The sequence below is a fragment of the Syngnathus scovelli genome, chromosome 18 (assembly GCF_024217435.2).
Source record: "Syngnathus scovelli strain Florida chromosome 18, RoL_Ssco_1.2, whole genome shotgun sequence".
Taxonomy (NCBI): Eukaryota; Metazoa; Chordata; class Actinopteri; order Syngnathiformes; family Syngnathidae; genus Syngnathus; species Syngnathus scovelli.
This window is the reverse complement of record NC_090864.1, coordinates 5,773,064-5,784,840: the sequence shown is the minus strand read 5'-3', so window position 1 is coordinate 5,784,840 and position 11,777 is coordinate 5,773,064. Positions and strand designations below refer to the sequence as shown.

Below are 11,777 nucleotides of genomic sequence, written 5' to 3'. Positions count from 1 at the left end.
TGCTATAATGCACACACGCACACTCACGCGCACGCGCACACGCGCACACACACATGCACGCACGCACGCACGCACGCACGCACGCACGCACGCACGCACACACACACACACACACACACACACACACACACACACACACACACACACACACACACACACACACACACACACACACACACACACACACACACACACACACACACACACACACACACACACACACACACACACACACACACACACACACACACACACAGGAAGTCAATGGCAGGAATGTTTTCATTAATTTCCAACAAATGTTCCATCGTGAAGGGATGTGTTGTGCACATTTGTCACAATGCGTGCATCCTCATTGAAAACTAACTTGGGTTGAGGCTGACGCTGGCCAATCAGATTTGAGTGAGCGGTTTAGGAGCGGAGCTCCTGCAGGACTTTCTTCTCCAAGCGGCCATAACGTTGCAGCATCTCGTTGTACACCTGACAGACGTACAGAAAGTGACACATGGCTGCCATCTTGAAGGAAAACAATACAGCCTCTCTCATCACAACTTGTGTGTGTGTGTGTGTGTGTGTGTGTGTGTGTGTGTGTGTGTGTGTGTGTGTGTGTGTATACCTGGTGTGCATGAAGCTGTGGCGTAGTGGCAAGTCGTGCTTCAGGAGCTTCTTTCGTCACGTCAAAGAAGGACACGTCTGATTGGTCAAGCACACCTGAGAGGACATCGACCAATTAGTAAGAATGCCACTATCATCATCATCATCATCATCATCATCATGAGCACTTCCATAATTGTTTTTTGCCCCAAATGGCTTTCCTCCCTCATCTAGTATCCTTTCAAAAAGTGTACCTTGCTTTCAGATGAAGAATGATGACATTTTACCACTTTTGTCAGTATCAAAAGGTGTATAAAAGGCTAGCCATGGCAAGCTAGCACTAGCATACCGTGCAGAGCTCTGTAAGCAGAGCCGAGGCAAGCAGAGTTGGACACGTCCATGGTGTAAACTGGAGCGTTAAACACGTCGCACAACACCTGATGCACATAAACCAATACACAAATAATAAGAAAGCATTCACATGACAGCGTGTCAGCTTATAGACTCACCTGCAGAATCTCTTTGTTACACGACGCTCCGCCCGTTGCCAAAATTCGACTTCCTGGAACTGAACCAGACGAGGTTAGTGTCTGTGAGTTTGTGTGTGTGCGTACATCTGCTTGATGTTGCTCTTACTGATGGAGTATCCCAGACGCTCGGCGTGGAGCCGCCGTGAAAGGAACTGACCCTCCACCAGGGCCCGCACCTCCGCCTCAGCGCTCACTGATGATACCTGCAGGGCAATACAAGTATTGTCACACTCGTACACACACACACACGCACTATACTTGGACCACCTTGTTGTCTTCTGCGTCAAAGAGATGAACTCCCACCGCACGAGGGGTGATCTCCATGACGTCAAAATAAAGGCCTAGAAACATGATGTCAGAAGAAGGAAGAAAAGAAGCAAGGAAGGAAGGATAGGGGCAATGAAAAATTGTAAAAGTATACCAATGTAACCGTTGTTTCCAAGAGGCGTTTGCCTCAAAGCAGTAGAGAAGCGTTCCCATGATGAATCAGCGCAGCGGTTCCTCAGTCGCTCTCGAGTCAAAGATCCGTTCTTGAAACTGAGGAACGTACATGCGCACATGCGTGTTGGTGTTGGTCATTTCACCATCACCCCAAAATGCAAGAGACAAAAAAATCCCACCACAGCAAGCCCATGAAATGTCGCCAGTCGACAGGATTGATGAACACGTGACCTTCGAGAGCAGGACGGGCGTGCTGGAGCCACACGAACACTGTGTCGCTGGTACCCAGACTCACCTGCAACACGTCCACACATAAAGAAAGGAATAGTAGGAAGTCAAAGTCCTGATTGCTGGTAAGAGTTGCAAGAGTAGGCGCAAAAATATTGTGGAGAACTTGGCCCCTCAACGCAAAGGGGCCAGATCAGGTACACGTGGATGCAGACACTTACAGCCAGGTCTCCCTGCTGGAGTCTCATCCCCGCCAAAGATGCTGAGAAAAAGAGAAACAGCTGTCACCGTCAGCATCAATCATCATAACTGGCGGGCCGACGTCCCCGTTGGCAGGGTCACCTGGGTTGTCACCAGTGAAGGCGACCACGGCGCACGTGTCCGAGAAGCCAAACCTGCGCACCCAGTAGGATGACACGGCACCCTGAAGGTCACACAGGGCTAAAGGTCACAAGCGGCTCGGCGGGGCTAGCCGCTCAGATCATCGTCTCACTAGCACGGACGCGGAGGGCATCGGCTTCCCCAGCAGAACGTCCAGACCGGGACACACGGCCTCCAGCAAGGCCTCGTTCCACTTTTTGCTACGGATGTCCAGAAGATTCATTCCTGAACCTTCAAGGAAGAATGTGATGACATCATCGCTTCGGTCAGCAAAGGAAGACACAATTACAAAGCTCCAGGTTTGCGTTGCCAATTTTAGCTAGTCAATCCAGTTGATTTGGAAAAGGTTTCAAACTTTGTTGGAGATTACAAAGTCTGAGAAATGCAATCATAGATGTTTTGAATAATTTCATTGTCGATAGCTTTTTCTATAAATGAAGCAGAGGGGAAATGGTTCGAATCAGTTTTATTGAGAAAGAAAAAGTCACTTTTATTTTAATTTCCATATTGCCCTACCCAGCTAATGATATCATTGGTGAAGTGTTGTCTGGTGGCCTACCGTCACTGTAGTCGATGGCAGCGTACCTGCCGAGGAAGAGCGACGCCGCAAAGCTGCTGACCAATGAGATCCTCTGAAACAGGGGTCACACCAACATCAATAAGGCCACATCTGAGGCGGATGCGGCAAGGTCAGCAGCTGACCTCGGTATCTTGGAACTCTCGCGGTCGTTCGTCGCGCATTTTGGCAATCTGACTTCCTGTGAAACGCTGCCCAAACACAAAAAAAATAGTCAGCATGTAATTTGCCCTCAGATGTGTGAGTGTGAGGATCACCTCATAGGCTCTGGAGCCCGTGATGTCTGCCAGCTTGACAGCACCCCCTGCTGCATTCTCCAGGCGCTCACACTGCAGTCCGCTGCTTGAGTCCATCCACACGGGAGAGTCGTGCACTGAGAAACAGTCCTGAAACGCAACAAGGCACATGAGGTGAGCGTAAACATGGGAGGTTGGGGGCGGGAGCACATCCACTCATTGGCACGCAAATTTGATTCAAAATAAACATCGATCGGCACAGACATACGTACTTTGAGCTGATGGCTGAGGCTGCGCTGGTGGTGGAGCTGCTGGAGGGTCGTCGCTGCTCCCTTTTTCCAGTATACGCTGCCGTGTTGCTGAGATGATGATAGCGGATCACTAACCACAATGCATTTTGATTGACAGCCACGTGTGTAAAGGTCAAAAGATCACCTGACCACTGCCTGACAACGCTCGCACCCTGGAGAAGTCGAAGCCCGCTTCCTGCATCTGCTCCAATAGGAGGTCCAGAGCCTGAAGATCACTCCAGAATATTATTCAGCGCACACGCTTGAAGGGTCACATGGGTGTCTCGATGCACTCATACCTTGACCCACATTAGAGCGGGCGATGTCACCGTCAGGCCGTCTGCACCCACATGGACGCCCCCCTCCGTCCTGCAGCCCAAAATCAATGTTATTTGAGTACGTATTCATCCAATAGAAGGAACTGAAAACATAACCTTATGTCAACTTGGAGCTAACTTTAAAACAAATGTCAACTTGTATCTAAGTTCTGACTCAATAAACGCATGTGAACAAGAAAATTGGCAGAATGTCCAAACGAGGAAACGCCACTGAACTTGTACAACTAGTAGGACAAGTCATTCTACATTAAACTACATTAGAAGACAGCCCAAATTGACAACTGAGCAACTAGCACCACGTAATTTACAGCAGAGTGTATTTACATGAGTGAATAAAGTAGTAGTGGAGTTAAAACCTGAACTCGGGTAGCTGAGAGTCAAAGTGCACTTGGTTCTGATGGATGACATTCAGCTTGTGATCGACGGCGACAACCTTCAACTTCACAAACAAGTTGACAAGTTGTCATTTGGGACAAATATGCGTTAATAAATAACTATGACAAGTGTGACAAAAGTTTTAATTTAAAAAGATTCTCCTAAACGTTTCAAAAGGCTAAGAAAGTTAGAAGTTTAGTGACGTGTTTGTTTTTGTTACCTGCTGAGTACTGAAGTCGAAGCCAAGGTATGCTTCAGTGTGTTGCACGGCCGCCATCTTGCGTTGACGTGCGAGAAGGCGGTGCCATTATTTAAATGTAGGAGGGGGTGCGCTTTGTAATTGGACGACTCGTTGCTTAGCAACTAGACGACGCTCAACATTACTGGTTGGCTCATCTCTTGTCGGGAACAATACTAGTCTTAACTGACTAATAAGACAATCTAATAATGGTAATAAAATAGTGATGATAATAATGACGATAATAAAAATGATGCCAATAATATTAGCTAATGCTAATGTGGTATATGGTTTTTGTTGCTTCGCTGGTCTCCAAAAAACACTCGGTGGTCGGTGGCTAGTTCCAGACAAATGAACACTTCAGGGACACACGGCTGATTGGGAAAAGAGTTTATTCAACCGATGTCAGAGTGAAGTCTTTCCAAAAAGTTGAGTGGCCCCAAGGCATGGATGTAAAAAGCCCCCCAACCCCTGTCAGGCCCATATCTTTTATACCTGGCAAGGAGCTGATGTCATGGCTTTGTGTACCAGCTGCGGTTTTCAATCTACTAGTTTACTTTAGTCCTAAAAAGGAGATCTTGACCAACGCTGTTGGTGATGGACGACAACAGCCACTTTACCTTATTATAGGATTGCATACATTGCTGAAACTGAAGTCTCCCTGACCAGCAAATATAGAATAGAATCGTATCACTGATGCCAGGTGGACATTCTAAGGCCACCTACAGAAATAGAGGGAATTCCAAATTACACTTCACTAACAACACCCGCTGACTGTACATGTCAAAGAAAGGATAAACATTTATCACTTCAACAACTTTTTTTTCCCACTACAAACAACTGGACACACATGACAGAGTTGAGTGACAAGCACATGTGCAATTTAGGCCAGGCACTTGATTCTTCACGTAAACGGAATGTCCGCTGCAAGTCGCCACGGTGAAGTTTTCTATGGTGGCTCAGACATAGCCACGGCGACGCTTGCTGCGGTGGTTCAGAGCTTAGATTTGGCCTGAAAGAAGCTCATGACGGCGTTGAAGCACTCGTCTGACGTCCATCGCTCTGTCAGGCGCTCCACCTCGGCGTCATTGACGGCGTGGAGGCGCTCTTTCTCCATAGAGCGAATCAGCTGCTTGGAAAGCGCTAGAGACTAACAGGAGACACACATCAACAAAGCCAACGTTACGACAAGGGCTGCTGGGGAAAAGTTCACTGTGTGTGCGTTTACATTTGGAGGTAGCTTGGCGTAGTTCTTCAGTCGGCTCCAAACTTCCGTGTGGAAGCTGCTGTCAGGAAAGACTTCTGTGACCAGACCCAGTTGGCACGCTTGGAACGCCGTCAGCTTCTTGTTAAACAGCAGCATCTCGTTGGCCTGTGCGCACGCACATGCACGTGCATGCCCGTCAATCACGTGTGTACGTGTGCGCGTGTGCTCTATGTGCAGGGACCTTGCTGTTGCCCATGATGCGAGGAAAGGTGTAAGACGAGCAGCCTTCTGGACTCTGACCCAGTTGGCTGAAAGGCGTGTGGAAGGTGGCCTAAATATTAAAAATGATTTCATGAGTGATTTTGAATCAATATCAGTTTGTTGTGTGCGTGCACACGTACACTCTCCGTAGCGTAGACCAGGTCAAACATTCCCATGACAGTGACAGAGATTCCCACAGCCGGTCCGTTCACCACCGCTACCAGCGGCTTGGGGAAGTCGATGAACGCCTTCACGTATTTCCTGTCGGCAGGGGTCAGAGGTGAGCGAGTCAACTCGGACAATGTTACTCTTCGAGGCCACGCCGAGCGATGGATGGATGGACGGACTGATATGTGTGAGCGATCACCTGAGCAGCTCCCCGCCAGCTTTGGCCATCTGCTCCAATCCTCCCTCAGGAATCTTGGTGAAGTTGCTCAGGTCATTGCCACTGCAGTAGAAGTCCCCCGCGCCTGGCAAAGCACACCCAAATGCACACACCACCCAGTCAGACAATGTGTGTGTTGCCACCGACAACCTACTTTTGTATGTGCGTGGGAGAGAGAATGTTACCGGTAAATACCGTGATCACCGAACTGTCTTGGGCTGCTTGCTGCAGAGCTTCAATGATCTCCTCATACATCTGTAACAAACGCTGCATGTCAGCTAACTAGCAACATGCTAAGTGTGACCTTTCAATCATTCTACCAATGTATAATGGCCAACCAAAGTCAGGTCGCAAACGAGGATGTTTGTGAGGATGCGTTGAGGTCACCTGAGTGGTGATGGCGTTCTTCTTGGCGGGCCGGTTGAGCGTGATGGTGGTGATGTCATCTTGCGTACTGACCAACAGGGAGTCGTACGTGCGCCCGTTGGTGGCTGACTGGGCAGGAGCTTGGGCGGCGCTTCCACCTTCTGCCGCCACCAGGGAGCCAATCAGGTCGCAGTACTCCTGCCGGGCCGACTCCTGTCAATCATATTATCACAAATCACAAAAACTCCTCTATTTTGTTCAACGTCATGCTTCCTATTATATGACACATCATGTGGTCATATAACACGACAGGTCATGCTGCACACCACGAGTGGTCTGCCACAAAGTTAAATAAGTGAAAGGCCAGCGAGCGTGTGGACCTGCGTGATGGATCCCAAAGACTTCCACGAGTCCCACTTGGCCTTGTTGATGAAGTCCAACATTCCCGGTTTGGGGGTGTCACAGGGACCGTGTGTTGCCTGTAACGTGAACCACAAACACACCATAAATACTCAATGTCAAGCAGAAAAGAACATGGCTGTGCTGACCTGTTTGAAGAGAGCATAGATCTTGAGCTTGACATCATTTCCAGGATCTTTCTTCAACGAGGAAAGTTTGCTCTTGGCCTTCTCAAAGTCTTCCTGGGTCACACCTGAAGGCGAGCATCCAAGTGCGAGCACATGCTAAGGCAGAACTTTGGTTGGTTGAAGCTTAAAACGGTACCTCACCCATCATGGACGTCTTGGTGAAGTGGAAGCTTGCGGTGGGAACGCTGGACAAACGCCACAACCTGACCACCGCGAGCAAACACAACATATGAACAACACAAGTTCGGATTTTGAGTTTCTGTATTGTCGCTTTCCAGCCCAGGACACATTGCGTAACACACAGTACAAAAGTCACACTGAACTCGACACGCTTCTTTCTCTTGCCAAATACTCTACTAGAATATATTATTTTCCTTCTTTATTTGAAACGTAGAGTTTGCTTTTGTTTAATTGGCGTTTTAGTGACGTTTGCGTACATTTAACTTCGCTCTCGGCTGAGATTTCCACAGAAGACAAAAGTGTCAGACAAACTCACCGACGAGTAAATATCAAGCTTATTTGCGCAGAGAAAGTCATTTAGAGGCTGCGAGAGGAGAAAACAAGTGCAAGCGGAGGGAAGCGGAACGACAGGACAAACAAGGTTGACACACGATAAAAAAAGAAGTCAATTACTTCCGGGTCACGTCACTTTATTTAAGTACAAATGAAGGCTGCGAAGGTGACATTTTCATAGCCTTAACTCATAGTTTCCATTGAAACTAGGCCAGATTTGAGGACTGGTTGTTGAAGGCTACGTGAATTTGGACACCAACTGATTTCCTCGAGTCCAATTTTGATTTGAAGAACGAATCCAAGCCTTTATTGCGAAACTGTGCACGGGAGTAATTTACTTCCGGGTCTGGTGTTTTGTTTTGGTGTCTTTAAAAAAAGGGGGAAAAAAGATCGATCCAATGTTTTGAGAGGATGAGCGACGAGCACTACTTGGAACTTTGTGACAATCTTGTCCACTTTGAAAACGCTTCGAGCGTCAACAATGTTTTCTTCGATGAAGCCAACAAACAGGTCAGCTTCCATTAACTTAACTTTAGCGTGGCGGCTAGCCGAGTCAGCTGACAGCCGGCTGGCGGAAACAAAAGCACAAAACAAAAGAACAATGTGTTTTCCGGATCTATGTTGTGCTTGAGTTGGTTGCCCCCAAAAGTATGCTGATGGAGGTTTCGTGCTGCCTTCAGGTGTTCGCGGTTCGTTCAGGGGGCGCCACGGGTGTGGTCGTCAAAGGTCCGGACGACAAGAGTTCGGTTGCCTTCAGGTGCGTCATGTGCACTGGGACAAACTGGCAAATGTTTCTTTTTTTTCGTTGTTATGATGACGTCGAGGAGAACAACCTTTACATTTGAGTTGTGTGCAGGATGGAGGACAAAGGAGAAGTCAAGTGCATCAAATTCTCCATTGGGAACAAAATCCTGGCTGTGCAAAGAACGTCAAAGTCCGTGGTGAGTTTTTGGGATCAGTTCCCTGTTTGTGCGTACAACGCACTGACAATTTTCTCAATCCGCCGATTCCGGGGAAATGAATGGCCTGTCTTTCAGGACTTCATCAATTTTATCCCCGACTACCCGCACACGGAGTTCACGCATGAGTGCAAGGTGAGCTGCTCACACCAAGCTACTGATCGCCCGGCCAGCCTCTCTGACATGTATGTCATGCGGCTTCAGATGAAGAACGCAAACCTTCTGGGCTTCTGCTGGACCAGCTGGAACGAGATTGTCTTTGTCAGCGACCAGGGCATTGAGTTCTACCAGGTAGCTCCGCCACCGTCGTCGCGCACCTGTCAGGGCCCGGCCCCACCCACAGACGGCGTGTCACGTTCAGGTGTTTCCCGACAAACGCACCGTCAAACTGCTCAAGAGTCACAGCCTCAACGTCAACTGGTACCAGTACTGCCCTGACACCGCCGTTATGCTGCTGTCCACCACTGTGCAGGCCAACGTCCTGCAGCCCTTCGCCTTTCGGGTCAGAACGCACGACAACAAACGGCGCGTGTCTGCTTGCGAACGCACTCCTTGGCGCTGCATTTAAATGTCTATTTGTGTGTGTGTAAATAAGGGTGGGAGTGTGTCCAAGATGTCCAAATTTGAGATCGAGTTGCCTGTTGTCCCAAAACCAGCCAAACTCAGCCTGTCTGAGAGAGATGTTGCCATGGCGACCATGTAAGTGGCTTCTCTGTGTGCGTTTGCCAATAAGACACAATAATCTTGTGTGTGTGTGTGTGTGCGGGTTTTAGTTATGGTCAGTTGTACGTGATGTACCTGAAGCATCACTCCAGGAGCGCCAACAGTCCCAGCGCTGAGGTGGTGCTCTACCACTTACCAAGGTGATCACACACGCACACACACACGCACACACACACACACACACACACACACACACCTCTTGCAGTGTTAAATGTGAAGATGTGTGCACAGGGAGGGTGTGTGCAAGAAGACACACGTGTTAAAATTGGACACAACTGGAAAATTTGCTCTCAACATTGTGGATAACCTGGTGGTGGTCCATCATCAGAGCTCTCAGGTGGGTGCGCGAGTTCGCGTCGGGCAAAATTCCCAAATAACGCAATCACCTGCGCACACGTTTCAGACGTCACTGATGTTCGACATCAAGTTGAAGGAGTCCGACGGCGCCGTCAGCACGCATCGGCCTGTGCTTCCTGCTCGTTCCATACAGCCTTGTCGCGTCCCGCTTTCAGGTACACGCAGGCACACACGCCCACGTTCATAACAATTGTCATAATTGACGATATTTCACCTGTGTTGTTTGAAGGTCCAGCAGTGGTTCCGTCACAACTTCCTGTCCCGTGTCAGTTGTGTATCCTTCCGATGGATGTATGCGTGTGCGCATGTGCCGGTTTGTTGTCAGACTTGACCGCCGCACAGACTCGTCTTCATGGAGTGTTTTCCAGCCTGATATCATCATCAGTGCCAGTGAAGGTCTGCTAAACGCGTGCACGTGCCAGCACACACACACTGATTGAGGATGGATCGGTTGATTGACAGGTTACCTGTGGTATCTCCGCGTCAAGTTAAGTCCAACAGTCAACATGCTCCAGGACAAAAGTAAGCTGATGGACTTCCTGTTGCGCCGCAGCGACTGCAAAATGGTCATCCTGTCCGTCTGCTCTCAACGTACGTCTGGCGGTCTCGCTCGTTCTGCTGCATGCTAGCGGTTTGCTGCTAATGTGCCAATGCTAACATGCGCGTGTAGTGGTGGATAGTGATCAGCGAGCAAGTCTCCCCGTGGTGGCGAGCGTCTTCGACAAACTCAATCAAGTGTACAAGGAGTTCTTGGAGGCGGAGCAAAGCTACAGTGCGGTGAGCGAGGGAGTGATGGGTGTTGTGTCACCAAAGGGGGAGGAGTCAACTGATTCGCGTGCGCCTTTGCAGGCCGTGGAGGCAGGACCCACACGCGGCGGAATTGTTCACAAGCGACCAGTCAGAAGTCAGGCGGTCATCGACCAATCGGACATGTACACGCACGTCCTGTCGACCTTCACTGAGAGGAAGGTACAGATGGCAAAATGTTTTCCGCCGTCTTTGGTGCCAAGGTTGAGCCATTTTGGGTGTGTACGTCCAGGGCGCCTCCCATAAGTTGACCATCGCCGTGTTGATGGAGTACATTCGCTCGCTCAACCACTTCCAGATCGCCGTGCAGGTCGGTGATGGTCAGGTGAGCGCACACGCGTGACTCCAGCCAGGGATTGACTGACTTTGTTGTCACGCCAGCATTACTTGTACGAGTTGGTCATCAAGACGCTGGTGCAGCACAACCTCTTCTATATGTTACACCAGTTCCTGCAGTATCACGTCCTCACCGACTCCAAACCGCTGGTGAGTCACGCATGGAAACGCGAGGACGCCCGTCCGGTTTTGTAAGCTGGCGTAGCCGTTAGCATGTCACTTGTCTACCGTCACTTGACTTCTTTCAGGCGTGTTTGCTTCTGTCCTTGGAGAGCACCTACCCGCCCGCTCATCAGCTATCCCTCGACATGTTGAAGGTACTCCTCCGCAACCCCCCCCATCATCATCTTCACATGACACGCTCCGTTTGTGTACAGCGTCTATCGACGGCCAATGATGAGATTGTGGAGGTTCTGCTGTCCAAACAGCAGGTTCTGGGCGCTCTCAGATTCATCCGCAGCGTTGGTACGTTAACAGCTTCCTGCCCTTGAAATCATATTTGCTCAATGGCCCGGACTTGATCACAAGAGGTCACTCGAAGGTTGAATAATTACTGTGTATGTGGCAGGCGCTCACGACAACATGTCCGCCCGAAAGTTTCTGGACGCCGCTCGTCAGACAGGAGACGACATGTTGTTCTTCACCGTCTTCAGGTCATTCCAGCAGAGGAATCAGCGCCTCAGGGGAAACCCGGCATTCAACCCCGGTCAGTGCACACACATAGCCCATATATCAGAAATGATTTTGCCGCCTGTCTAGTCGTCGCTGCTATAAAGGCCCACTTAAGTGAGGTTGCATCATTTCCTGCCAGTGTTCAATGTGTGTGTACCTGCAGGCGAGCATTGCGAGGAGCACGTGCTTCACTTCACGCAAGTGTTTGGGGAGCAGGCGTTGATGAAGGCGGCCACCGCCTGACTGCCATCAATGTAAATAATCCTTCGTATGAAATGAAATATCAATGTAAGCAATCGGTCACATGAAATAAAATATCAATGTTAACAATTCTTCACATGAAATAAAATATCAATGTAAACAATCTGTCAAAATGGAA

General features: G+C 49.3%; 3 protein-coding genes across 5 annotated transcripts; 1 reads left to right on the top strand and 2 right to left on the bottom strand.

Moving 5' to 3' along the window:
- Positions 1 to 142: 142 nt before the first annotated feature.
- On the bottom strand, positions 143 to 4,498 carry xylb (xylulokinase homolog (H. influenzae)). Of its 3 annotated transcripts, XM_049749379.2 has the most exons (19): positions 4,208 to 4,498; positions 3,969 to 4,051; positions 3,574 to 3,643; positions 3,420 to 3,500; positions 3,257 to 3,343; positions 3,006 to 3,134; positions 2,874 to 2,939; positions 2,731 to 2,803; positions 2,284 to 2,402; positions 2,133 to 2,214; positions 2,012 to 2,052; positions 1,742 to 1,857; positions 1,543 to 1,658; positions 1,389 to 1,462; positions 1,228 to 1,324; positions 1,101 to 1,159; positions 941 to 1,028; positions 614 to 708; positions 143 to 477 (listed from the first exon to the last, which is right to left on the bottom strand). In XM_049749379.2, the coding sequence occupies exons 1-19, from the start codon at positions 4,262 to 4,264 to the stop codon at positions 409 to 411; spliced, it is 1,602 nt and encodes a 533-aa protein (XP_049605336.1). In that variant the 5' UTR covers positions 4,265 to 4,498; the 3' UTR covers positions 143 to 408. The 3 variants fall into 3 exon arrangements, with proteins under 3 accessions (XP_049605336.1, XP_068504877.1, XP_049605337.1); XM_068648776.1 differs by lacking the exon at positions 3,969 to 4,051; XM_049749380.2 differs by lacking the exon at positions 3,969 to 4,051 and having other exon boundaries at positions 2,757 to 2,803; positions 3,425 to 3,500.
- Positions 4,499 to 4,600: 102 nt separating this feature from the next.
- eci2 (enoyl-CoA delta isomerase 2) lies at positions 4,601 to 7,664 on the bottom strand. Its single transcript, XM_049748591.2, has 11 exons — positions 7,528 to 7,664; positions 7,173 to 7,234; positions 6,993 to 7,096; positions 6,825 to 6,923; positions 6,466 to 6,657; positions 6,264 to 6,333; positions 6,061 to 6,163; positions 5,834 to 5,954; positions 5,674 to 5,763; positions 5,454 to 5,597; positions 4,601 to 5,375 (listed from the first exon to the last, which is right to left on the bottom strand). The coding sequence occupies exons 1-11, from the start codon at positions 7,566 to 7,568 to the stop codon at positions 5,220 to 5,222; spliced, it is 1,182 nt and encodes a 393-aa protein (XP_049604548.1). The 5' UTR covers positions 7,569 to 7,664; the 3' UTR covers positions 4,601 to 5,219.
- An 84-nt stretch (positions 7,665 to 7,748) lies between these two features.
- Positions 7,749 to 11,764, top strand: rmc1 (regulator of MON1-CCZ1). Its single transcript, XM_049748590.2, has 21 exons — positions 7,749 to 8,054; positions 8,225 to 8,301; positions 8,401 to 8,485; positions 8,582 to 8,638; positions 8,708 to 8,794; positions 8,865 to 9,005; positions 9,099 to 9,202; positions 9,277 to 9,366; positions 9,458 to 9,563; positions 9,630 to 9,738; positions 9,813 to 9,857; positions 9,926 to 9,979; positions 10,046 to 10,174; positions 10,254 to 10,360; positions 10,433 to 10,552; positions 10,623 to 10,700; positions 10,772 to 10,876; positions 10,975 to 11,043; positions 11,104 to 11,191; positions 11,295 to 11,432; positions 11,562 to 11,764. The coding sequence occupies exons 1-21, from the start codon at positions 7,956 to 7,958 to the stop codon at positions 11,639 to 11,641; spliced, it is 1,968 nt and encodes a 655-aa protein (XP_049604547.1). The 5' UTR covers positions 7,749 to 7,955; the 3' UTR covers positions 11,642 to 11,764.
- Positions 11,765 to 11,777: the final 13 nt, after the last annotated feature.

Excerpts from the sequence above, each read along its gene's own strand:
- xylb (XM_049749379.2), bottom strand. The coding sequence starts at position 4,264 with ATGGCGGCCGTGCAACACACTGAAGCATACCTTGGCTTCGACTTCAGT. Across the intron at positions 2,053-2,132 it reads CTTCACTGGTGACAACCCAG|CATCTTTGGCGGGGATGAGA; the intron begins GTGACCCTGCCA and ends TCTTTTTCTCAG. Across the intron at positions 1,160-1,227 it reads GCGTCTGGGATACTCCATCA|TTCCAGGAAGTCGAATTTTG; the intron begins GTAAGAGCAACA and ends CGTCTGGTTCAG.
- eci2 (XM_049748591.2), bottom strand. The coding sequence starts at position 7,568 with ATGACTTTCTCTGCGCAAATAAGCTTGATATTTACTCGTCG. Across the intron at positions 7,235-7,527 it reads AGCTTGATATTTACTCGTCG|GTTGTGGCGTTTGTCCAGCG; the intron begins GTGAGTTTGTCT and ends CGCGGTGGTCAG. Across the intron at positions 5,598-5,673 it reads GCATCATGGGCAACAGCAAG|GCCAACGAGATGCTGCTGTT; the intron begins GTCCCTGCACAT and ends GCGTGCGCACAG.
- rmc1 (XM_049748590.2), top strand. The coding sequence starts at position 7,956 with ATGAGCGACGAGCACTACTTGGAACTTTGTGACAATCTTGTCCACTTT. Across the intron at positions 9,858-9,925 it reads TCCTGTCCCGTGTCAGTTGT|ACTCGTCTTCATGGAGTGTT; the intron begins GTATCCTTCCGA and ends ACCGCCGCACAG. Across the intron at positions 11,433-11,561 it reads AAACCCGGCATTCAACCCCG|GCGAGCATTGCGAGGAGCAC; the intron begins GTCAGTGCACAC and ends GTGTACCTGCAG.